The following is a 27070-nucleotide window of genomic DNA, read 5'->3' as shown; positions in this document are numbered from 1 at the left end:
CGACTTGTTGGACTGGCAGCTCGGCGCCGCAGCCTGGCCCCGCCTCGCCGCTACCTGTGAGGTGCCCCGGCCCCTCACCGCCCTCCTCCGCCCGCTTGCCCGCCGCCTGCGCGTCGGCCGGTGCCTCGGCGGCCCGGAAAGCGGGGCCCCGCGGCCGCGGGGCGGGAGCGCGGCGGCGCCGCTCGGCTGTCAGCATGGGGCACCGGGAGCCCGCCTGAGGCGGCGCAGCCCCCGGCGGCAGCGCGGCCACCCGCGCCGCCCCGGCCCCTCCCCGCGGGGGCCCTGCCTGCGCGCGGCAGCCCCGGGCCCCCGGGGCAGGGCCGCGGGAGAGGGAGCGGGGCCGGCGCTGGCGCGTCCCCCGGCGGCACGTAGGGGCGGGGAGCCGGCGGCCGCGGCGCCTCTGCGCGCGTAGGAGCAACAGCCGGAGAGACAGCCTCGGCGCGGAGCGAGCGCCCGGAGGATGCGGGAGGCGGCGGCACGCGCACAGATGGGCCGGCGGAGGATGAATTAGGAGCCGCAGGAGGCTGCTGCCAGCGCCGAGGGGGGAAGAGGAGAGGAAGGGGCTGGACTTGGAAGAGGAGGAGGAGAAGGAGGAGGAGGGCGCGCGGGGGGGACCGAGTGTCGCTAATAACAAGTTAAAGACTAATAACAATAATAACAGACCACCTCCAGGAAGATCCGCGGCGAAGGCTGAGAGATCCCCGCTGAGGCCAGCGGGGTTGCAGCGCTGGGTATCTTGGAGAGAAGCTCCGAGGCATCAGCTTGTGGTGGTGGTGGTGGATGATATTTTTGGGGGGTGGGCGGGGTGGGGGCTGTGTATGCAGGAGGAGGAAGGGGTGGGAATTTGAGGAGGAGACTACCCTCTGATTATTATTTTTATTTTTTTAAATCATTATTATTTTCGCCGTGCAAGAAGGACGCTCGGAATTCACCGGCTTGTCGGCTCCCGGGAGGGACCCGGGGATAGTGCCGTCGCTTTTTTCCTCCCCCTCCCCTGTGGTTGGCTTGTTTGTTTGTTTTGATTTGGGTTTTTTTTTTTCATTTTTATTCTTATTTTCCGTTTTCCGCTGAGCAGCGGCGGCGGCAGCAGCAATATGGCTGGTGATGGGTTTTTTGGGGGGCGCTGGCGGCGGGAGGAGCTCTCGGAAGCCCCTGCGCGCCCGGCTCGCTGTTAGCTATGGCAAATGGCAGCGGCGGCGGCGGCGGCGGCGTTAGAATGAGTAACAATATCAACGCGAACAATCTCAACACAGACTCGTCCTCTTCCCCCGTCAATGTGCCCAAGATGGATGCGCTCATCATCCCGGTGACCATGGAGGTGCCCTGCGATAGCCGCGGACAGCGCATGTGGTGGGCTTTCCTCGCGTCGTCCATGGTCACTTTCTTTGGGGGACTGTTTATCATCCTACTGTGGAGGACCCTCAAGTACCTGTGGACTGTCTGCTGCCACTGCGGGGTCAAAAACAAGGTAACCTCCCTCTCCCCCGCCCCTTCCCCTTCGGGTGCGGCGGTGTGGTGACAAGTGGGCGCCCAGCCGCCTAGGTCAGGGCACCTCGCAACCGTGGCACTGCAGGAGATGCCCGGTGGCTGTTGCTGACTTTCAGGTGGCCGTGGCCACTGCATGGGGGCAGCCTGGCTGGAGGAGTGCTGGGGCYCGCCGAGTGCCCCCCACCCGCGTTCTGCCACCACCCCGTGCCGAGGCTCTTAGCTCTTGGAGGGCTAGGAAATCGTGCCTGCTGCTCGCTTGCCAGCTCTGCGAGGTGCACGCTGACACACTGGGATGGTGCGGTTCAGAAGTTGGTACGCCCCCCCCCTCCCCCAGGGACCGCGTGTAATGGGGAAGGGTATTTGGGAAGGGGGGGTTATTTGCTGAACTGAGCTGTCAATTCTCAAATGACAAACTTTGGCAAAATTAAAGAGAGAAACTTCTCAAGTAAATCCTTTAAAAGCTAGTTCTACTCCTTCAGAATTGCTCTTAGACTTGGTAAATTAAATGTACATATATGAATGCRTTTACTGAATTTGTAAGTATCATGCCAGATCAATAGTCTTCTAAGTGCAAAATCTTTGACACAACCTCTCTGCCCTCCCCCCCCCTTTTTTTTGCATATTATCCTCTGGAAGGAAACGTAGTACGTAAAGTAAGGTAGGCTCTTGGTTTGAAAGGTCTCCTTCAGACCAAAGATAATAATTTTGTCGGGTCCAGACTCTCATTTCTGTTCTAGACAAATGGGATAGATAGTGTTAAGACTATGTATTTGTGAAAGTGGATTTTGACAGGCAATTTTAAGACCCCAAAATAGACCGGCAGCTGGAGTTTCTCCCTTCCCTTTTCGCATTTTTTGGATTACAAATGGAATAATATCTGCTTCAGTTATTCCTGGCACACAGACACCCAGAAAAACACACACACCTTTTAATATATGGTTGCTAGGTTGCTGGCTTGCTTTGACGTACAGTGAGCTGTCTTCCCCTTTCTCCTATCCCCTCCCCCTAAACACGCTTGATATAGCATAACCCAACTGTACAAAGGAGCTAACACTTACGGGAAAACAAGAAAAAAAGTTAAGAATTTGAGAAATTTGAGTACCTTTCATTGTGTTTATCTAAATATGAAATTAGGATTATCTATAAGAACCTGTATGTTACAGTTAGAAGTAGAATAGTTGTAATAAACTTGGCCTACCGGTGTAAGATCCGATTGCTAGAAATAGAGAATAAATGGAAACTTTCAACTCAACTTCTAAGTTTCAGGAAACATACCTGGCAATATTTCTTCTCTAAAGACATTTTTTATTTCATTCAAAACCAAAACTACATCTGAACTTTCTCAGAGACATACGTGTCAGGTGTGATGGTAAAACTCAAAGGAATTTGTTATAATTAACATGGTTTGTGGAATACTATTTTCTATAACAGTAGAAGGAAATTCTTAAGAAAGAAGGGGGTAGCTCTGTGTATATTAGCATTTTCTTCTGTTTATGATGAGACAAATCTGCAAGGATTACAAGAAGTCCCAAAGAAAAAGGAAATCCGACGGGCTATCACCCGCTACTTTGCTTGGGAGAATTAAAATTAGTTAGCCACTTCTACGCAGACATCCTATGTATAATGTCTTCATGAATATCTTCAGTCTCCCAGTCCAATCATGAGAAATAGTCAGTAAAACAGGTCATACATCTCTTAAACAGTATAGAAAGGCATATCCAAACTGTCTTTAAAACATCTCAGACAGGCTAAATGTATCAGTTAGCTAAATAACAGGTGTCATCAAGGGATCCCAACACTTTCAGTATGAATGCTTTGACAGAGTACRGTTATGTCAGATTGTAAGATTTATTTCAGGTTTGATACCTAAAGTATTTGTGTCAATGAATATCATTTCCTGTGGCAGGAGGATGGAGGACTCTGCAGGTAGGGGGAGATATATGTCACTTTTTAGATTATGTCTGTTACACTGGTAAGGTTTTCAAGTCTTCAGWGAAGAACAACTTCCAAGGCCTGATTCTTTCATGGCTAAAATGGGGAATCAGAGGGAGTTCTGTGTGTGTAACGAGTAACTAGTTTTGTCAGAGCACTTTTCTAGTGTTTAGGGTATACAGACTAACTGAAGGAAAAACTGAAAATGCCTTAAACTTTGTATTACCAAACACATGCTTTGTGCCACACGACAACTTGGGAAGGATTGCCAAGGTTGCAGGTGAAAAATGTGAATGAGCATTTGTGCTATGTCTACTATATTGGACCTTGCAGCAAAAGTGATTTTACAAGAAGTGGTTCCTTCTGCTGTCGAACTAGAGTTTTTTGCATGTTAGGACCTTTTCTTCCCTCTTCTTCTACTCTGCAGTTTGTAGTAGAATTGGGTTATCCACTGTCCCCTCATCATCTACATAAAAAGCAGTCCCAGCAAGTGAACTAAAAGAACTCTCATATCTGCTTTCTGTGGCTTCTTACTAAATAATTTGCACATATACTAAAAGTCACAAGGCACAAGGTTACTGTTAACAGCTGTGTTCACGTATGTTATTACAACAAGCTGAAAAAAATGTTTTTTTTCCATGCTATATTCTTAGCATAAAGCTGTTTTTCTCAGGTTAGTAGGTGATTGTCAACTTTATTTTGTGGATGTAATGCTTTTTAATGGCTTTAAAATACTTTTTTTTCCTTTAACTTACTGAGTTTAAGGTTAATTTTCGGAGTTTTAAAACCTGGTATGAACACTCTGGTTAACACTTTGTGGTACGAATTTTCATTACAGTATTTTCGTTTTTCTTGGAGAGATGTACTGAAAGTCAATATGAAAACTTCTGATAATAGAAAGATAACATTGCCTCTTAAAATTCCTTCTCCAATTTATGTCATTGTACACAAATAGCACATTAATTGTGGACAAAAAAGGATTGCTAAAGTTGCAGGATGTTTTATTCTCTATATTTCCTTTATGAGATGGCATTTTTTTTTAAATCTGCCAGAAAAAAAAAATGTAAATCTTGACCTATGCTATGTCARTGTTTCATATAATATGAGAGTCATTATAATTGAAGCCCGTATTTTTCTTTATCTAATGTGGTATATACTATAAGATTTAAATCTTGCAAAATTAACTACAGTCATTTTGTAGAGACTTAAATATGCTGTTTGTTCCTCAGTGTTTGCATTTACATTTTAAGAAATGTTTAGATTTTGTTGAAGAACTTGTCTTCAGTTTTCTTTATTCCCCCCCCCCAACTCATTCCTAACTTTGTGTTATAAAGTAGAAAGTGAGATTGAAACTAAATGAGCTGGACTCTGATACCATTAGTTGCTCTTGTTTATGAGAATAACTGAAAAAGAAAATAAATATGTATCATGAAGTACGAAGTACACATAGTGACTAAACACACATTATAAAATCTTTAGTTCTTTTGATTATATGGATCTGCTACTCTATTTTTTCCATGTTTCTGAAGCACATTGTCCACACATGTTACACGATACTATGTTTTGGTTTTGAATAAGTTCTTAAACAAGGAAAAGGCACAGTGGAATGAGAAGGCACAAGTTTGGGGCACAGCAGGCTCCGGAAGCCGGCCGGGTGCAGAATGCAGTGAAACTGACACCCTTTTGAAGAGTGTGATACTGGACCCTGTGTTGCTGCTCCTCGGTTCTCTGGAGAGCAGAACTCATTATTCACATTACACCTTCAAGGGTACCAGCAGGTACAAGGCATCTTTATCCCTACGCTCATGTTGGATYATTTTCAGTTCGTTGAAGACTTTTTTTCTTGCAGCACAGGACTCATGTATCTATCAAATGAAGCTCTATTATGATTATAGGTGGCAATTGCTTGCCTGAAATGACTTTCTGTAATAGTCTTCTTCGATAAGAGGGTACATATTTCAGAAGTTTAATAAATTAYAAAGTTGTAGCTATGGTCATTTTCTGGTAACATTCCTGTTCATTTCAAATATGAAAACTGAAATTTTAGCGGAAGTAAAATGTTTGAAGAAATTTTCTTTGAGAACTTAAGAATTTTCATCCGAGCCTCTGATGCCTGGGAAAGTTTGTAAGGGAGAAAATGACAGCTTTCCATAGAAGAAGTGCTTCTACCAAACTGGTTCTCATACAGCCAGATTTGTTGGATTTCCTAGCAATACCTGTAGAAATATCCTCTCCTAATAAAATTAAATAAACCCAAAACAAGGCACTGTATATTCAGAGAAGTATGAAAATACATTCAAGGACATGCATAATGTACATGGATCTATAATGTAAGAGATGCCTGCATTTAAATCTGTGTGTAGCAATCTCACCTAGACTCTCTCTAAGATGTACTAAGCAGAAGCACAGCAACAACTGGAAGGCTCAAGAGATTAGCAGTGGACTGCAATGCATTTCACTCCTTAGTCACATGCTCAATCTGGCTCAAGAAATTGAATCACTACTGTCTCATGGCTATCAGGTGGTCTGTGTGTAATTACTCCATGAGCCTCCCACTAGACAGGTTGCCAGTTGAGAAATAGGCATGTTTGAGAGGTCAAGGACTGAAAAGGCTGTGAAAGAAAAGGAACTTAGAGTTCTCTTCAGATGGTCTTTCTACAAGTACAAAAGGTACAGATATGGAGAGGTGTAGCTGCTGTTTGCCACACTACTGGTCCTCTGTGAAAAAGAAGACATTTTCAGCTTTCTGAAGCTCATAATAGATTTCATGTTTTAGAAAGACGTGATGAAATTGATTATGTATGCAGAAAAGAAAAGGTAGGGACAAAGATTTAAACTTTAAACTGAAAAATCTTGATGGAAATGTTATTTTGATGCAGTATCATACTTGAAGGCTTTTCAACACATACCTTAAGGAGAAAATCTGTACTCAGAAAGAACTTGCAACTCTCACACATTTGCAGATATGTAAGTGCTAGTTGGAAGCCGTTGAATTTCACAATGCTTTCCTGTCTTGCACAGGAGAAGAAATGCCTGTACTAGGGCACAAAACAGTGTCCCCTTTTAATAACAATGATCCACGTACTCAATTTTGATGCTGTGGGACTTCTGAATGCAGAAGGAGGGCAGTATACAGCCTCATATATAGAAACACTGGAAATTTAGAGGACACTAGTCCTAAGTATAATCTCTTCAGGGACAGAATCTAATGAATATAATTAAAAAARCAGTGATGCTCCATGTCTGTCCTATACTATTGCAGGAAAGTGGATTGTGAATTTTAGTCGCTGAATGTCCTTCCTAGGATAAATCTTAAAAGGACACAGTGTTCTGCACACAAACCCAGAACAATTGTCAATGTTCCTCCGAGATGGATTTTCATAGATTGGCTCTGTTATTCTGTAGAATTTAACTCACTTTAACAAGAATTTATGTGAATTTCAGGGTTGTCTAGTAATAATTCCTTTGCAAGGTCAAGTTCTGATTCAGAAGCAGTGATGCATTCTAGAGTGTTAAACTGTAGAACAAAAATTCGAGATAACCTAATGAGGGAGAAAATAATTCTAGAAGGAATTGGGAAATAGGTATCCTTTCAGTTCTTTTACACAGTTTAGATAGTGACACTGCATAAAATTACGTATTTTATGTGTATGAAAATTATCAGACTCCTGGGAGAAGTCTGAGGGGACACAGTGAACACAGCTCAAGTAGAGTTCTTCTAAGGGAAAGATTACTGAAGCAGTATGTATGGGTATTGATGGCTAAAAATACATTTTTCTTCCCCATTTATCCATTCAGTGACACAAGGAAAGGGGCTACAGTTGAAAGAGCTGTCATAAAATGGTGCATTTCTGTATAGAGATCATATTACTGCCTGACTCTTGGACCCTTGTGAAAAGTAAATGCAAAACTCTTCTAGATGACAAGATTAGAGTGGCATTTATACCAACTTTACCCAGGGCACAATTATACAAAGTGCAGATTAGGCCTTATAGTGTGCAAATGTGAGTACATTTTTATCTTCTTAAGGCATACAGGTCTAAAAAAGATATTTTGCGGTGATAAGAGAAGGTGGAAATGCAGTAGAGGGTTCTGTTAGCACTTTTGCCAATAATACAACTGGATGAATAACTGAAAAAGACAGATACCTTTTTTCCAAGTCTATCAGAGACATGTTGGTCAGGAAAGGCCCATTTTGAATCCTGATGATATTAATAGCCTGAGAATAGCTTGGGTTTGGATCTTTGAAAGGAGCACTTCATTCCCATATATAGTATGCATGGTTCTGTTTAAATGAATGTGCTGTCACTGTGATGCGTTGAGTTCAGTTTGTTTTGAGATGATGTATTGCATGTATTTGTCAGTTTGAGAGTTACAGAAACTGAGAGCCTTATCCAAAGCCTGTTGAAATAGAGGGAAACAATCTTAATAACTTCAGTGGTTTTGGATTCAGGCCTAGATATTCACAGTGTTCTAGATAAATCAGATTTTTTTAAAAAACCAATCTTACGTTAACATTTTAAATTTTTAACAACTTGTATTGTAGCGACATATAGCTACTTGGCTCGTGGCCGTTAAGTCTGGGATTTCAACATTAGAAACATATTTAAAAAAAAATCACAGAAAGAATGTTTCTATTCCAGTTAAGACCTGCATCTTCTTCCTGCCCCCCTTAGAAATTAAAATGTGGGTGCTTGAACTACTGACAATTTCCTATYGTGGCTTCTGTCCTGCAAGCTGATATGCAAGGTCAAGAATTGGCTCTTTTTTAGAGGCAGAATAAACACATATTTAATGAAACTGGCAAAGGTCCCTTGTCATATGGATCACTTGCAGGATAGAGATGCATTTGCAGCTGCAGTCTTGAGTCCTGGAAATCCCTTTTGAGTGTGCTTAACTTCACTACCTAATTTAAAATAGATGCACAAAAAATACCAGAACTGCTAACATACAGTTGCTTAAAAAAAATCAAACCGCTTTACCRGGACAGAGAGCTGTTGAGAAGAACTGGTAACATAATAAACAACTGTAGCATAATAAACAGTTGGGGCAGAATTTGAGTGCCTTGTCAGTATAACTATCAGATACAGCTTTATTATGTTGCATTTTTATGACATTTTATATATTGAGGAATAAATTTTTAATACAGTTTTATTCTCCTTTGTCCAAGTAAATGCTGACTATTTGACATTTTCTTTCCTGTTATATTTTTTTCATTTTTACATTTTTACATGTTTTATCACTTATGTATTAAACTAAGAAGGTGACTTGCTCTACTTTTGCTATTAAAAATGAGACTAACTTTAGACGAGTGATAATGTGTTTATTTTCTGTTTAAGTAAAGAGGAAGAGCAGTATTATAGATACGTCTTTTTTAAAAAACTGTTTCTAAGTCATGACCTTTATATTACAAAAATAAAGTGAAATATATGCATCCTATTATTGTAATTTTTCCTATTATGAGCTCTCTAATTCTTTTTAGCTGTGATTTTATGCTAGTATTCTACTGGACATAAATTATTTGAAACTAATTACTAGCTTCTTTGACCTATATTGGTCATAGTTGGTATAGAACACTGCTCAAATATCAAGGTGAACGCTTTGTCCTCAAGTTATTTGATGTCACTTTTTTGAAAGTGAGTTTGCTGATCAACAGGTAGATGTGGTGTGATGTTTGTATGCATTTTAGATTACAAAACTGTAAGTGCTGTTTCATTAGTAAACTCGTGAAATGTGCTTGGATTTTAAGGAGAGGAGGAAAAAAATCTCTCTTTTTTTCTTTTGCTTTCAATCAGAGCAAAACCCAGTCTAGTCAGGAGAAAATGTTACAAGGTCTGGCCTTTAAATTATATGTGGTACGAACATATTTTCCCTTTTTAGGTAGATACTGATTTCCTACATTTCTCTATTTGGGAAATTTTCTCCATATGAAAAAGAAATTTTTAATGCTTTTTATGCAATTCCGGTAAATTGATTTTATTATGTGGGAAGKTTTTAACTAGTTTTTGTGTTAATTTTCTTCTATTCCCAATACATTTTTATCTGAAAACTCCAGATTCCATCAGCMTCAGAAACAGTAGACTGCTATTAGTTACAATCAGATTATTTCCATATCACTTAAGACTCTCAGCAGTAAGATATCCTGGTTTCCTTGACTCCTCTATTGTAGTCTTATCTTTCTGTTCTTGTAGGATAAGGTTATAGTCACCTTCTATGTTCTGTTGTGCTTTTTGAGAGAAATATTGGATTACACACATAAGAAGTGAAGTATTCGATTGAGAGAGGGTCTGTTTTTTGATTTAAAGCCAAACAAAATTTTAGCTGTCTAAATGCTACTTTTTTTCCTCTGACTCCTTATATGTGTAAATAGTGGTATTGTCTTTTCATGAGTCCTAAGAGCAGGATTCATATTATGTATCTGTTTTTCCCCCCCAAAATTACTCAATGCTTCATGGTTTTGGTGTTTGCAAAAATTGTCTTAATTGCTCTTCTGGAATGTGTTCCTGGGAAAGAATAAAGTTTTCATTTAGTAAAAGTGGAAAATGCTGTCCAAAGTGTGGAGGTTTGACTCTGACTGAATGATTTGGATGATTAAATTTTTACCTTAACTTAAATGATATCTAATATAGGAAATCCTTGGTATCTTTGAGTTGCCAGCTGAATTGTAGGAGCAGAATAAAAAAAGCATTTGATTCTTCTGATTTCYAGTTGAGGACGTTTATGTTTCTTACTAAACTATGCATTATTTTTAAAGAATGTTCACATTACACAGCAACTGTTTGGAGTAATATGTGAAAATTGTAAACACTTGCACAAAGCAACGTTTTAGATGCCAGAATTCATTTTTAAGATCTGAATAAACAGCTTGATTTTCAGAGCTAGTGATAATTTCAGATGGCTTACGAAAGAGGTATTGCTAAGTTGTTCTTGAAAACTTACTTTCCTATGTAGATTTTTGTCAAGGAATGTAACAGCTGAAGCCGAGGTATCGTTTTCTTTTAATGCTGAACGTATGCGGTATATTCTGGACTTAAACTAATCCTCTTGCCTTCTTCTCTTTATATATATAGTGAAGAGAAAGTACTGCAATGTTTGTGAATTTATACACAGTTTTAAAGCTCTTTAAAACAGTCCTGTCTTTTGCATCTGATATTCTTAATTTTAATTTTCTTTTAACAAAAAGATTGATGCACAGCTCCTAAACAAAAATATTTATTTCCAGGCAATTGATTTTAGAAATTAATAATGCAAAAGTAAAAACATACATTTTTGATGCTCCCACATTGCAGTTACGGAGAATATTCAGAACAGGTTATTTTTTCTATGGCTATTGGTATGTTAATAAAGCTATATGTGAATTTGTTCCTTTATTGACTGTACATGTGACTATTCATCTTTAGGTTTATGTGTTTGAGAGAAATGCTGATGGCTTGAGTGAATAGATCTTAATCTTACTCTTGTGTCAGCTGTGTACAAAAGTAAAATGCRTCCTTAAAATTGTTACCTAAAGCATTCAGAAACATTCTTTTTTCATTAAGAGTGGTAGAGTGACAGAATGGGTATTCCTACTTTGTAGAGGTGGAAAGTATTTAAGTCTACAGTGGAGATATACACACACATATATGTACCTATATATGTAGGTAGTGGTGTGTGTGTGTGTATATGTGTGTATATATATAYGTATACACATACATATATATATAAAACCACAAGGTAAAACCCTGAATTTTGTGGGGCTGTCTGYTTGCTTTATGTACTCAGAGATACAGAATATTAATAATTATAATGTCTCTCTCTGAAACAGCTCAAGAGTACTGCAGAAAAAACTGCAAACTTGCAATGTGTGCAATAAGAGAGTAAACCTGCTGAGTTACTAAAGTGTTAAAATCCTTCACTAAAATTCAACTAGATTGTTGCTAAGTCTGGTTAACAGGTGGCTTAAATTACAGAGTGAGCTGCTTTACAGGATGAGAGAGTGGGGATGTGGGTTGGGGTGGGATAATTTAGTAGATAGATTTTGAGGCAGTTGTCTRTGTGCTCCTGAGATTGCAAGGCAATACAAATTTGTATTTGTATTGTATTTGTATCAGAGTATGCCTGATCGTGTCTGTCAGGGTGCCCRAACCAAGTGAGGTGGGGTTTACATCAGCTTTATGAGTTGGTATGAAGTGGAAGTGATGTAGACTGAATTTGATCTGTCATAATGTCAATTGAAGCTAAGTCATAGCACTTAAAACTTTTTTAAAAGCAAACTTAATCCACCAGAGGAAGTTAAGTGCTTTGTGGCTATAATATTGTGATTAAGTCACCTAAAACTGGATTTATCATCCTGAGGTCATGGTTTGACAGTGTTTAAGAAGTGTAAACTTTAATATTTGGAAGAATACTCTCTGCAAGGTATCTGAGTTGTGTTGAAGACATGTGACTGTCAAGGAGCAGTAGTTCCTAGTCTTAAATTGTCAGAAGCATTTATGGGTGTTTTTACTGAGCAGAAGGGATTTTTGGCATGGGTAACATTTGAATATTGAGTAGGTTTAAAAGTGAGGTACTTTCATTGTTGGACAGTGTGCTAAACATTAATTCAGTTGTATCCTTGGGGAATATGGTTTTGTTCACTTTTGCATTTTAGGGGAATAAGGAATGCACTTTTGAAAATAAACTCTCCCTTGTCCAGAGTGGCTAAGTGGATTCACCTCAGGTGAAACTAAGTGGGAAGWTCAGCTCCAGGAGCCCACCTGATATTATTCAAGTGCTAATTGACATTTTGTTGGTAGAGCTAGGCTGAAGTGAGTTGTGGGGCTATAAATCCTGAAGCATGAACAGTGCATGGTTCTTCTACTCTCATGAAGAGTAGATTCTGCTCCTTGCAAATGTAGTTAGCCTCTGACTGTGTTTTGGGAGAAAATCCCAGATGAGGCTCTTGGTAAGTTTGTGGCTTTGCTTTCCTTCYTTCTTACTGATATGGGTGTTTTTTGTTGTTTTTAACTGTGTAACATACAGTTTCCTACAGTGTATCTTCCAGAAAGCCCTTTCCTTTGCTATGCTGTAAGACTTGATTTTGGAGTTCAGCTTGCTCTTGTGGGTTTCTCCATGTCTTCATTGCTCTGGCCCTGGCAGYTGGCATGGGGCTGGCTGGCTGCACCTCTGTGGATATAAGGATGAGCCAGCTGGCTGGCAAAGATGATGGTAAGAACTGTGACTTTGGATGACACCTTACTGTCTCAAAATGTTATAAATGTTGGACTGTGATGGAATTACTGATTAATTTCAGAATAGTTGTTCCAAAATGACCTTTTACTTTTATTGATCTTCTGAGAATCTTGGAGAATGTGTGAAGGCTGTAKGGATAAAAATACTATTATATGTTCTGGCTGAGGAGAAAAGAAATTGGTCTGAGGCAGACTGTTTGAAACAATTGTTACTTATTTGAACTGGAAAAGGAAGRGCTGTAGTCTGAGATAACATATGGTGGAACTTAATGTCTAAGCTGTTTTCTGTTTGAGTAAAGTCAATGGAGAGCTGCTTCCCTCTCTCTCCYCCAGTGCCCTTTCTGTATTACTGGAAACTTGAACTCTGGAGCTTTTATTTTCAAAACGTTTAACAGAAATGGAGAAGAAGGCAGAAGTTCTAGAAAAGCTTCCTGGCATATGAACAGAATTCTGAAGGTAGTGTCTCATGTGGTATTTATACTCCATCAGCTCAGTAAAAACAATAATTGTGGATGAGAAATAGACATCATTTAAAATACAGCTTTTTTTTTGTTTTTCCATAATTATGTTTTTTGATTGAATTGTCTTTTTCTTGGAACAAATATTTTTGGTCTTGGATGTGGAGGGGATGTTTGAATATTCTGTTGGTCTGTTAAATGCTCCCTGTTTTTTAAATAGTATATAAATGTAGGCTATTATGTAACTCCCATAGAAAAAAAATAGTGGCTGCATCTTTTGAAACTGATGGGTCTAACTGTTGTAGATAAATGAGAATGTGCTATGAGAGCTGATGAAAGTGATAATTCCATCTAAAAAGCTCAAAATGAATTATATATCTTAAAAAAACCCTCTAGCCATGTTTTAGCCATTTCTGTCAGTTAAAGGGTTGTTTACCCCTGTAATTAAGCTTGTGTTGGTTTCTGGATGTCTGCTTTGATTTCATCAGTTTTTTTTTTTTTTTGGCTTATTCAGGTTCACTTCAAATAGATTAAAAGAGTGTCAAGATAAATGAAGTAAGCATAAGATCTTTCTTTTTTAAAAATTCAACAATTTAAAGCAGTGGTTTAATTCGGTGTGGATTTTTCTGTAGACAATGCCACACTAATGTCAAGTATTCAAAAACATTAGTTTCTTCAGCATTAAGTTATAGGTTCTTTTTGTTTGTTTTCTGACTTCAGGCTTTTTATTAGGTTACATAGTCTTAAATTTACACCTTTTCACTCTCACAATTCTGGTAACATGCTTAAAACTTAAGGTTCTTAAGTTTTGTTGTGTCATTAAGAACTAAAACTTTGTTAAGATGACCTAGTAGCAGGAGGACTGCAGTAGAGCTATTATTGAGACCAAGTTTGGAGTGTTAGGAGCACTGGGTGGTCAACCAGTCTGTGTTTTGYGTTGATATGTTTGAAGTAAAACTTCTACTGTTAGTCAACACTTCTGTCCCATTTAAGCCTTCTTTAGAGGGCTGAAAGATTTGTAAATTTTGTGTTTTCTGCAAGTGAGAAGATTCACTACTAGGACTCTAGGATATTGATTTAAAATTGTATACAAGGAGCATAGCATCTTTAAAATTGATCTTAGCAGTCTAAAAGATCTATCAAAATACACAAAGCAGAGTTTGAATGCTATTTTTATTGTTACAGAGTTCAGAGGCCTCAGTTTTGCAGACYCCTTTATGCTAGATCTTGTTACCTGTTTCAATAAGAGGCAATCCTTTGCTGTGCACATYTTAGGTTCAGGAAGTAAACAATAGGAGGGGCAAGAGAGGAAGAGGGCTGTAGAATATTGGTTTGCCCAAGTCTGTTCAGCAACYTAGCAATCAAGAGCAGACTTCATTAACGTACACCCACTCAGACCATAACACTACTCCATTAGTTAGATTTGCAAAGGGAGCATGGTTTGCAATTTCATTTTGTCAGCTACTCTTTCTAAGGAGCTATAGGTGGTTAAAACTTCCTTGCCATGCAAAGTTCCCTTCTTCATGATTTCTTTTTCTTAATGTAAGAAGAGRATAAAATCTCTACAAATCTTACAAATCTCTATTTTGGTTGAAATGCAACTTTATTTGGAGTGAAAGTTTAAGAATTGCCAAATAACATGATAGATGGAAAGAGGATGTACGAGAAGAAGGGAGTAAGTGTTGTAYAGTATGCGTGGTGAATAGTAGTCACTATCTGTATACGGACATCTTACTGAACGTGCTTGCTCCATTACTGTAATCAAAACTGAGTACTCATATTCACACTGGCTCTAAAGAATAATGTTACTTTTAGAATCTAGGAAGGTTCCCAGTTAAACATACGCTTGTTGATTGTACTATTTTTAGCTCCTTTGAACAACACGTGCTCTCTCCAGATATTTATTTGTGAATGTTGTATTCTGTTCTTAAAAGGAAAATTTYTGAGCATCAAGATTCCTTTTTCTGTAACCAAGAAAGGAAAGAACCAKGATTCTTGTCAGTGCTTTATTTCTTTGAAATCCTAGGAGACAAGTAAATTGATTATATCTAAAATGGACCCATCTGGTGGTGCTGGCAATGAGGGGAGAAGAACAGGTGAAAGAATCTGAGCTTTAATCAACATACACTGCATTATGYAACTCATAACTTTTGACACAGCACAAACAGGAGACTGATACTTGTGTTGGATTGTTTAATTTTTGTTTAGACCATCCTTTTTAAGTCAAAGGGTTCATGTAATTTTTTTACTTGGAAGATTTTGTTATTTCTCTTCAGTTGCTAATAATGTAAGTATTTTTCTCATTGCTAATGAAACGGAGGTATTTAATCCATCCTATAAACGAGATACAATTCTCTCTATGGGTGTACCTGAAAATAAACAGGTTGAAATTATTTGAAACTAAAAATGAACCAAGGTCACTATTTCAGAGTAATAATATAACAGCTTTACAAATTTTAAACAGTTATCCAAAATAAAAACTGTCAAAGTTTTGCTGCCAACTCAGTTTTGCCTCCAAATTTGTTTCTGAAAAAATAATACAACATCTCTATGCAGACGATTTATTTTGGCTAAAATTGCCACGTTCCTGAAGTTTGTCRCAATACTTTTAATCCAATCATTGCATCATAGGGAATAGGAATGTAAAAATGACTGGGAAAATGGAGTTGTATTATCTGATTTGTCAGGCATGCTGAAAGCGAACTGTATAAATACTACGGAATGAATTAGAATGGCAATGAAGAGATTAAAGGAAGGTGTCTATTTGCAACACAGTACTCCTAATTTGGCAAGGTTCCTGAACACTTATTCTTTCTCCTTATTTATTTATTTTTACATAGCACAAGTTAGACATGGTTTCTATGTGATTACCTATATAATGTAGCATATGTTTGATAGAGCACTCCTAATGCAGTCTTTTGGGATACGGTTTCATGAGGACAGAGCAGGTGCCTGGGCCTTTTGGCATGATCCTTAAAGAAACAGAGGARGTTAAGGCATAGAGCTTTTTGTGAACATGAGAGCTCAGTAATTACATCTTTATCCAATTTAAMAACAAACAAGCAAACAGAAAAACACCATTACCTGCCTTTAAGTCCATTCCCAGGGTCTGCTGCTGTTTGGGTGGGTGAGTGTGACTAGTATAATCATTCATACAGGAGTTGTTGAAGTTAGATGTTTCAACGGTGTGTTGTATCAGAATAGTRGTGTTTTTAAGCTCATTTTCATTGTTGCAATGGATTGCAGAAAGTATGAATGAATAGGCTATTTGGTAGGTTTTTCATTTGTGGAGGTATAAATTCTACATAATCCCTCAGAAATAAATTGATTAGCTGCTAAATCCTCTCGTCATCTAAATGACTGTAAAAGCTGTGGTCTGCCACTTAATAYGTTGCATTGGTTTTTAATAATTCTTCTGTTTCCCTGTCATCATAGATTTGTTAGTACTTTTGTGTGGTGTATTGCTCAAGTATGTTGTGACTGACTGACTTACTGAATGATAGCCCCTTGGGAAATTGAACACAACTTTCAAGACTGGGATGGAAGAAAGAAGTGGCAAGATGACAGCAGTATACGTTGCAGGAGTAGCTGGATTGCAACTCTGAAGAGAGAGTTGGTTATTTTTATTTTTATTTTATTTTTATTTTTTTTGAACTACTTGGTACATTCATGCCTTTCCTAGGCCTTCTCTCTGCTGCTCTTCTTTTACTGGTGTCTATTGCAGTTCACTTTCCTTAATTCTTCAATGCTAGTGTTCTGGACCTGACTTTTTAATGTGTATGTTGTCTTTTTTTTTTTCCCCTCCCCTCTCTAACCTCATCTTAACTCTCTGCTTTCAACACAGAACAAAGTATTCATGGCAATAAATTACATAGTGATTATCATTGCATGTTTAGAAATTGTTTTTTCCAGAGGTGACAGTCATGAATGTGAAGGAAGGCCTGTTGCTATAGAAAATGTGCTTTATAGTTTCTAGTTAGCATCAGAATTTTGGCAAAAGCAATTACCAGAAGTCAATTTGATGCTGTTTTTGTGTGTTATGAGACAGAGTGATATCCCAGACCATGCTGCTTCGTAGGGACAAGTCCAAGTAGTCGTTTACAATGAATATAGTAGAGTAATGCTTATAATATTACTCAAAAGTATTACTACTCCATTGTGGTGGTCACTGGAAATGGCATGGTATGTTAAGTCACAATTTAGTGCTGCAGACTTACTTCTAAGATATGTAACTTCAATCTTTTTCACAAGAAAAAATAAAGAACTCCTTTCAGTGGTATGGGTTTCACAGAAGCTAGCATTAGCGCATTCTCAAAGCCATCTGTTACGACGTGCTCCTTAGTGCAAGTGCAGAGCTGTCTACAAGTTCTCCTGGGTTTCTTCTAAAGCTGTCAGAACTCTGGGGGTAACAGATAAGTTCCAATTAATGCATGCCTCATATACGAATCAGAACAAAGGAATTTCCCCTGTAGTGTGTAGTTATGGAGATCCATCTAGTTAGTCATTTTCCTTGATACCCCAAATACTACTTTGTTGAAGGAGTTGTAGGGCTTCATTACTTTACAATCACTTGATTACATTACAATCATTACTTTGTCAAGCCTCTAATTAATTCAGTGACACCTTGGTGTGAACTCCTACTATATCTGTGTAATCATCTCCCCAACGGTTCTCAGGTTGAAGTTTGGCTCTAGACAGGTTTCAGTAGGGGAGTCCTGCAGCAGTGCTGTGTGTTGGGAAGACTAACTACCCATGCAGACTGAAACTGGGAGATGTTTTAACCGCCTTCTGGCGAGTTGTTATGGAGCTATGTGAAATATGGCAAGCAAGGGCAAAACTGATTCTGTAAAACTTCATTGAAGTGGTCTTTTATTTTGAAAAAATGTTAACCTCTGTTTCCTGTTTCTGAGCATTACTTTCACTGTAGAGAAATCTGTTGGTGTATGTGATGTGGAAGAACTGCATATGTTTTATGACAGTACAGCTCCTCTGGTACTGCKCTCTCAGAATTTTTCTGGATCTTTCACTTAATGAGTATCTCATCCTCTCTAGCTTTTATGSCATCCTCTCAATTATGCCTTGCTGCATAAAAGTTGTCTCCTAAATTCTCTAGCTGTACAATTCCAATTTAAATTCAGTAGAAAAGTTTCTACTGTAAAACAAGTATCTAAGGAAGAAACAARTTGCTTTCTGTTAAAGATGTTTAAATGAGTATTAAGTACTTTGAAGATCCTTCATGGGAAGTGGAGGTAGCAGAGGCTGAGGCATCTTCATGACTGAAGAGAAATAATATTCTGTATGTTAGGAAATCCTACTTTTTTTTTAATGTGTTTGGCAAGTATAGCTAGTCAAATCAAACAACAAGATCAAAATGACTTAAGACAGAAATACTCATTCTAGATTGTTCTGAGAACTCTCAGTTTATGTTGAAGTCAGTGACAGTGCAGGTTCTTAAATCAGTATGAAATTCTTAGCTGTATAATTTATTAATGTTATTGATAGAAATGGGCCAGTGCCAAAGCCTCAATTCCAACTACTGGGATTCAGGACCTACTCCAAGAATTCAGCGTAAACTTGGCAAATCCTTGGCTAGAACCTGGTGACAATTCAGCAGGAGTRTTCCAGGTCTAAAGTCATTCATTGTCATCTTAGTGAGCTATTGGTAACAGCTTTGTAAGGAGGTTAACGTTTAAAACAGAAGAGTGCCAGGGATTCTGTGATACCCTGAGTAGACTGTTTCTAGAGATTAAATCTTTTTAAAGTAAAGAGAATCTCAGACCAACTAAAATGTGCCACCAAAATGCGTAATGAAAGAAGAGGGGGGGGAAAAAATCAAAACACAAGTACTAAGTATGCCTTGCAGGGGCTTGTATTCTATAGCACCAGAAATCACTGCAAGTCAATATTTTAGTTTTAGCATCTGAAGGAGCCCAGAGGGTAATGGAGGATTATATGATGTTGGAATCTTTTTTATTTTTAATTTGAGATTTCATATTGAGCTCTGATAGCTTCCCCTTTTCCTGTGTTTTCCTTTAAAGAATGTTCTTATTGGAACAAGGAAATCCCCTGTAAATTTAGGGGAGACATCTAAAATTTTGTTCCTGTAACTTGTGTGTGTGTGTTTCATATATAACTATATAGAGAGATAGGTTTTATATATACRTGCGTATAGAGAAATCTTAGAGTGTCCTTGTTAAATGAAAATATGTTGTTTGAGATTTCTTACGTGTTCTAGGATCACTAACTTTATAAATAAGGTATTTAAATATAATGCAACAGCAGTCACCAAAATGCTAGTGTGTTGCTTTGGAATAGGAGGTCAGTAAAAGATCTGAGCAATAATAGATTTTGGAGAATTGTGTATGGGTGCGAAGAATATTGGCCATCAGTGGAGGGGAGCGTAGCAGTGGTGTGAGAGCACATGAAAGCATTCTACAGAAGAAGGAGGAAAAACTTAAATTTAGCTTCTGGTATTCAAGGGTGATTACCCAAAATAAAACCTGGCAAGAAGCTTAGAACTAAAATTACTTCAAATATGAATGCCAAAAATAGAGAGTTCTTAGTGGACCTGCAAAATCAAACTAGTTTAATATTTTTATGGGAAGTTGAATTTTAGAGAATACAAAGATGAGGTATCTCTGAGCAGGTAAGAGTCAAAACATTGCAAATCAATGGTCGTTCTTCAGTTCTCTGCACCTGTTTTTATGCCTGATCATCTCTGTGGCCYGTAAACTCTGCCCATTCAGCAGAGGCTTCCTCTGTGTACTGTTGCAAGGGAGATCACACTTTGGTGTTCCTGTGCCTGGAATCGCTTTCCTGAATGTGCGTATTAYGCAAGAGTAAACAACAAAAATTTGGCTACAAAAAGCCGAGATCCAGGAGCAGAGGCGATCCAAAGCAGAGTATGAAAGTCTTACAGGTAAAGAATATGGATGAGCAGAAAATGAATTATAGTTGTGTTGAAGGATGAAGACTGCACTTCCCTTATAAAGGGAAAGCCGAGTACTGAAAGGGCATTGCTGAGAATGGCCTAAAAATATTAATTAAGTTTCAGTAAACTCAACAATATTAGAAATTAATATTAGACATACAGTCAGTAACCTGATTTATAGAAAGGAAGTGAGTAATAGAGAAGCGTAGGAGCTTTTGTACTTGCTGCCTCTGAGAAGGAGCAGATCAAAACTCCTGGAGAGGGAACAAAGAGTAGCTGCCATGTGGTAGAATATTTTCATTAAAGTATTTTTCTTAAAAGGCAGAGGGGGGTGGGGAACAGTAGGTACCACATCATTCAGGATGACTAATTGCAGTAAAGAGGGTGGGAAACTTGGACAGACTGTAAAAAGCTTGTTGCTAGAAAAAAACTTTTACACTTGCTTGATCAGTGTCCAGTGCCCTGTTTTTTAATCCAGTATAAATAGGAAAAGATTGTGGTATGTCAGTATTAGTTTATCATCCCAACCCTTCTTTCACTGACTTCAATGGGAGTTTTGCGTGCTAACCAAAGTAAAAAAATGTCTCCTTGGCCTTTGAAAAGCAGTTTCTTAAACAGATTGCCAGTTACACTTTGCTAGAGCATTTCAAGATCATGAGCTGCTGGGGAATTCAATTTCTTTTTTTAAGCAGACCTGGAATATTAAAAGAAACAAGTGTCATGCATGGTCAAATGAAGATAATTCATGTTTGCATTACTAAGATGTTGTAAGGTATAGCAAAGTAAGAAGCAGTTTACCTCCAGCTGGATTTCCTAAAATTCATCCATGATTTATGAGATTTATGAATGGCTATTTCTGTTACTCAAAAAAAAGTGGAAATCTTTTTAAAATTTTTCAAAAGTGATATATAGGAAAACAAAGATAACTGGCTGATATTTGCTAGCAGTACTGACAGTCTTATTTAAAACAGCTTCTGTTCAGAAAGGAAAATGCAACGGTAATATTGGCAATACCCAGAATTGAAAAGGTGGTGAGATTTTTGGGAGCAGTATGCTTTCATTTGTTTATGGAATTGTTTGTTTTTGCCTCCTTACAGATTCACATTTCATTTTTTTCCATAACAAATGGAACCAGAAATTTAATTTTTAAAAATGGAAGGTGAAATTACTTATTTTATGTTTTTTGGAAATGCAGATTTTAAAGTTCACTTAAGCCTTTCTAAGGGGCAACACTACAAGGAGGACTGTTAGTTTGCTTTTAATGAAAGGGCTTCCTAAATATAAATGGCCTATGTAAATTACAAAATACAAGCAAGAAGCAAATGTATTGTTTTTGTTTAAACTTTGGAGGGGGGGGGAAGGCGGGGAGAAGAATCCAGTACTGTGTTAGCATGCAAAGCAGAGAAACTGATATAATACCAGAATATATTTATGCTCCTAATTGCAAGTTATACTGATTTTCACCCAGCTTTACTAGTTGATTGGATTTGAAATGGAAGTAGATGAGCTTGATACAGCTGTGATCCCACACTGAAATATAAGCATCATGTCAATACCTTATTTGCTTTTTCTCTCAAGCAAGGTAATTGGGAGGTCTGCTATGCCATTTGATTCAATTACTTTTTTTTTTTTTTTTTTTTTTTGGTGACTAGTAAGCTGGAGCTTTATAACCTGGTCTCTTTTTGCGACAGGCTTCCACCTATTTCTATGGATCTGCCACCAGTATCATTCAGGCAAAAAGTCAAGTATGAATGCAGATCTTAAATAAAGCCCTGACCCATGCTTAGGAGCATGTTTTATCTTTAAAGCGTTGTGCTCTAACAGGTGAAAGGTAGGTGATACATTCTAAAGAAGTCTCTGGTGCCACAGAAAAATTTAAGTGAAAAGCTTTTACAAAACCCACCTTATAGAGTCTTAGCATATGGAAATTCTTGGCTCACAGTGTGGAGGCTGTTCAGGTACTGCAGCTGTGGAATTATACAAAATCCATAGATTTATGTCTTAATATTCTTGAGACTTTGAACAAATCGCAAATGTTGATGGCATTCCCAAGTCTATTTAAGGTTCTCAGCATGGAAACTAAGTGTGTGCGCATGTGTTCGTGTGACACCACACTTTGCCTTTTTGTGTCCAGCTTAGGGAATTGCTCTTGAAACACTTTGTGACAAATGGCACTGTGTAAATGGAAGTTTATTCGTGCTGCACCACCTGGAGTCAGTATGGTAGATAAAGTGAAAATAGTTCAGACTCTTGCTTAGGTCTATTCTACATTGGAAGATGTTAGCTCATAACCTGAGAAATGCAGAGATGGTTTTCAATAGAATTTTTGAAACTAGGGATCTCTTTAAAAATAATCAGTCCAATTAGTCTTTTGACTTTGAAAAATATTACCTCTGAAAGGATATGTATCAGCAGTATTAATAGTTAAACAATGCTTTTCTTGCCACAGTATTGCTGTTGCTTTATGGTTGACTTTACAGTGAAATCATAATGTTGTTGGGAAAGCACAGCCAATATAAGGTTATATTGTTTTGAGGATGTAGTTGCAGCTMTAATGCAGGAACTCCTGGATTGTCTGGTTTATTGTGCACAAGAATATTTGCTAATCTGAATCCTAGCCATGGAATTTCATCCAAATATGTCAACATTTGATGATCTTAGATATATACAAATTGTACATGTTAGTGATCATATTTTGAATTCTTTGTATTTCTAAAATGGAATCCAAACAAATTCTGACATTGTAATTGCCATCCTGTTTATGCTGTCTGTACTTGCTTTTTTTTCAACTACAGCAGAAACTTCTGGAGGAGTTAGATTTTCTTTGGAGGTGTCTTTAAAATGCCTAATGTGCTACCAAATATGTTAAATATTGTCATTTTGCTCTGATAAAGCTGGCTACAAAACATAGCTGCTCTCTGGCCCTGAAAAGATGCATGTKTGTAACTTCTTCAAGCAAGATTACAAAAACAAAGTCTGTAGAGTCTGATCTGTTACTGGTATAGTCTGATAGATAATCTTTTTATGTTTTAAATCATATCCTTTTGTACTAACTCTGYGTAGGAAGATAACTATGATGGATTACTGACTAGTAAATGAAATGTGATGTTATTTCTGTGGCTACTGTTTATGATAGCGTAAGCACAGGTTTATGGCTTCCCTGCAGAAACCTGGAAGGATGTTTCTTGGCTTGGAACCACATGCACATTCTGTACTTGCGGTAACTAACAGCAGGGATGGAGTGGAATGGGTGAGCATCAGGACAGCAAACATGCAAAGCTGGCTTATTTGGGATTGCCATCTTGATACAGTGACTTACACTGTGCTTTACGTTCCTGTCAAGCCTTATGTGAAAGACTTTAAGCTTGTCRTCAAAATACTGGAGGCTTGCTTCCAGCGGGAAAAAAGATGCATCATGTGGATACTTAGTAGATGAGTTGTCAGTCATGTAGTGTTTGAGTTTTGCTTTCAAGTCCAAGTTGTTTAGAYTGAAGCGAAAGCTTTCTAAGTCTGCTTCACAAACTTTGCTGGCTATATTTTTCAAGTCTAGAAGCTGCTTCTGTTAGCATTTAGTGAATTGTATGTATCTGGAAGATTTCTCCAGCATTGAGAATGAAAGGTAGGTGATACATTCTAAAGAAGTCTCTGGTGCCACAGAAAAATTTAAGTGAAAAGCTTTTACAAAACCCACCTTGTAGAGTCTTAGCGTATGGAAATACCTGGGTCACAATGTGGACCCATTCATCTTTTCAAAGTTTACTTGGAAAGACTAATTTATTTTAGATAGAGTACCCCCTTATCTGATCACTATGAAAGCATTTTAAGTACTTGCACACTCCTGAACTGAGCCACTATGAAGAGACAGCTTGTCTTTGAACAATGGCAGAGTCACTGCAATAAGTCTTGACCACGTAGAATCATAGAATCAGTAAGGTTGGAACATAGCTGTCTATGTGAGGAAATAACTATAATTGTCTACAAATCAGGATTAAACAAAATACTTAGTTGCATTTACAAATTATATTAGTACAATATGTTACTCTATCATGACCTATGCTTAAAAGGATTGAGTACTGTTTAGTGGAAGGCTCCCCTCCTGCTCCTGCCCTCCTTTTAATTATTCTGTATGTTCTAGTGTAGTATCCTTTCCATTTTATTCTTCTACCTTTGGAAAAAAAAAATTTTTTAATATGATGTTGTAGAAGGGAGTATCTTATGTTACAGGTGCTGTTGCTAGTTCTTGAGAATTTTTTTCTTTAACTACCCAGTAGCTAAAGGCAATTTCAGGAAGGAAGACCTGTATGGAGGACAATATAGATRTAAATAAAGGGGAGTGTGACAAACCCTAGGCTTCCCTTCCATTAGGAGAGGAAAGGGAGTTTAGGGACATCAGTGAGATTTGATGAAAGGGATGTGAAGTGAGGGGGAAATTCAGTAGCTGAAGCAGGAATAATGCCAAGGATGCCCTCTAGTACTGGAGAAACTGAAGAGGGAAAAAAATGACAGAATGGTGGGTTTTTGTTTTTTTTTTTTGTTTTTGTTTTTTTCTTTWTGAGGCAAGGGAGAGTAAAAAAGGCTAACACAGTAACTAATATTGAAGGAGGTTTCTTCAGAGTTTGCCAGTGCAGCAGGGCAACTGCAAACAGATGTATGGAATTGCAGGCAAGGATGGGAAGCTGGGCAGGGAGGAGATATCTGAGAAATGGGGTGACTTTTGCAGTTGATATGCAGATATGCTGGGTGAAGCTCTGAAAGCAAAATGATAGCTGATGCAGGGCTGCCTTTTTGTGTGTGTGGTCTGCCTCTATGGGTTCTAAATGAAAAATTCTTATATGCTTGTAAATTCCTGTATAATTCCAGATAAGGAATTTTGGCCCAGATCTTTGCACTAGGTGTGTGTCTGTGGGTTTTTTGGTGTGTGTTTTTTTTGCTTACTTAGTTACATGAATATCTAATAGGGACATAAAGTAACCCAACGCATGAAGAAGTAACTAGATGGGGAATAAAAAAAAGCCCCATTTAATTTACTATTTTACTTAAGGAAGGGGAATGCTTTTAGAGAGTATCTACATAGATTTATTTTAGACTTTAAAATTAGAGGTTTAAAACTAAGTGTTCTAGCTTCTGAAATCATTTTACCAGTTTGACTCTTTAGATACTTTTGAGTATTAACACATGGGGAATTTGATCTGAGAGCAGAATCAGACATAAGAATATCATTAAAGAAAGGTAAATTAATAGTCTAATGAAAATTRCCAAGTGATAATTAGGAACTATATTTTTAAATGTTGGCTAGCATTTATTAGATTTCATACATGAAATGCAGGTGTGGGTGTTTTAGTGCTGRCTGGTGGGTGAAAAAGGAAAAATATGCTGAATGAAGTGGGGCTTGTTGCTTTGTTGCATGTGCTTATTGATACAGTTGTGTGCATGCGAGTTGTTTCTGTAAGTATGCAAGTATTACAGGGGTGTTTTTTCCTTTCCTTCTGAACATGTCTGGCAGTAGAATATATGGAGACAGCACAACTTTCTTCGGTCTGTCTAGGGACCTATTTGTAGTTTTCAGAGGTTTATTGTTCTGTCATGTTTCTGAGAATGGAATTTTGTTATATGTAGTGTTGCATTGATCTGGGGCTCTTTATGTGAATTCCCTCCTGTTCAGGCAAGCTGTTTGGTCATGTCATCCAAATCATGGGTTGCCTGAAATAATATGTGACTTCCAGGCAACAAGGTTCATGAATTATTTTGGAGCCACTGATAAGTAGCCCCAAGTCTGTCCCTAGTGGTCAAAGACTGGTGAAACCTGTCATTAATGTTTCTATACTATGGGTAGGGGCTAGGTTTGGTGGGTTACAGGGGTAAATTTATTAGCATTGGTACTGGAAAAAGGCAGTATGAATGTAGCAGAGGATTTATGCTTGGATAAATATGTAAGAATTGATGTTGATGCGTTAACGTAAGTGTCTTGTGCCATTGATACTATGGAGTGTCCCACGATAGTCACTCAGACCTGACAGGTAACATGAAGCCTACAGGAGACCTATGCCTCTTGGAGCAGTAGTAAAATACTAAAAGAATATCCTAAAGTATCTAAAGTGGTACTAGCCACCAGTGTTCAGGTGCACTGCTGGTGTTGCCACTGAGCTGCCAGTGCTCATTGTTGCGTTAAATGGCTTCACTTTCTCTTGCTGTTAGTTGCAGGATTGTGGAAGAGTCCTCTTGCAGATAAAGCAACGCTGCCTTCAACTCTGTCTGAATGCGGTTGTCACAAATTTCATACATGATGGCAGCTTTGAGTCCTACTCCCTGGATCTAAAGCTAAAACAAAATGTATTTGCCTGGGATGGATTAACAACATTGATGGCTTACTCATCTACTTCACCCTACTGGAAAGCACATCTACTCTGGCATGAGTTTGGGGAAGGATAAGGAATGCCATATGGGCTCACATCCTGGTGAGGTTTATGAGTAATTGATTGAGAATTCATAGTTTGCTTCGTTCTTATGCTTGAGGTGGGTACTTGGTGTATTCATCCTGTTCCGTTAGATTTCGGCTTGAGTCAGAGGGTGTGCACAGAAATGTTTGCTGTGGTCTTTCTTTTTTTTCTTTTCTTTTTTTTTTTTTGGAGATAAATAGGCTGTACAAGTTCTTCCTCTCTATTTCCTGTAGACTGTTATCTTAATGCATGTTTTCCAGTTGCAGCCTACTGTGAGGGGTGTGTGTGTGTCATTTTTTATTATTTTTATTTATTTTTTTTATTTGTAGAGAGTCATTTTGAAAACAGTCTTGCAAGAAAAGAAACTAAAGATAGTAGGGATAGTTTAGACTACTTCTAAGTGAATTATTTCTTTCTAAAAATCACGGAAAGTATGAATTTTGGAATTTTTGCTGACAGCACCCAATTCTGTCTGCTTTTGTAGGCTAGTGAAACTATTGGATAAAAAATGGAATTGAAAGTTTTAAGAGTCACAGCATTTCAGGACAGAAGATAGTTCAGATCAGTGTTGATATGTAGGAACAAGGTTAATGGCCTGTAGATGGAGTAGCACAT

The 27070-nt window shown here is 38.2% G+C and overlaps 1 protein-coding gene across 8 annotated transcripts in view; it reads left to right on the top strand.

Moving 5' to 3' along the window:
• Positions 1-317: 317 nt before the first annotated feature.
• Positions 318-27070, top strand: part of KCNMA1 (potassium calcium-activated channel subfamily M alpha 1) — a 516194-nt gene continuing 489441 nt past the window's right edge. For 5 of the 8 annotated variants that reach the window (XM_085312304.1, XM_085312302.1, XM_085312303.1 and 2 more), the window contains exon 1: positions 828-1468. In XM_085312304.1, coding sequence (XP_085168430.1) covers positions 1178-1468 — 291 coding nt within the window. In that variant the 5' untranslated portion in view covers positions 828-1177. Of the gene's footprint in view, positions 771-827; positions 1469-27070 lie in introns of those variants that run through there. The other 3 variants (XM_085312299.1, XM_085312298.1, XM_085312301.1) reach the window with 3 other exon arrangements.

The sequence above is a fragment of the Rhea americana genome, unplaced genomic scaffold, assembly GCF_003343005.1.
Source record: "Rhea americana isolate MKP2758 unplaced genomic scaffold, rheAme1 scaffold_36, whole genome shotgun sequence".
NCBI lineage: Eukaryota > Metazoa > Chordata > Aves > Rheiformes > Rheidae > Rhea > Rhea americana.
The sequence above is the reverse complement of the archived record's forward strand: the minus strand, read 5'-3'. Positions and strand labels throughout refer to the sequence as shown.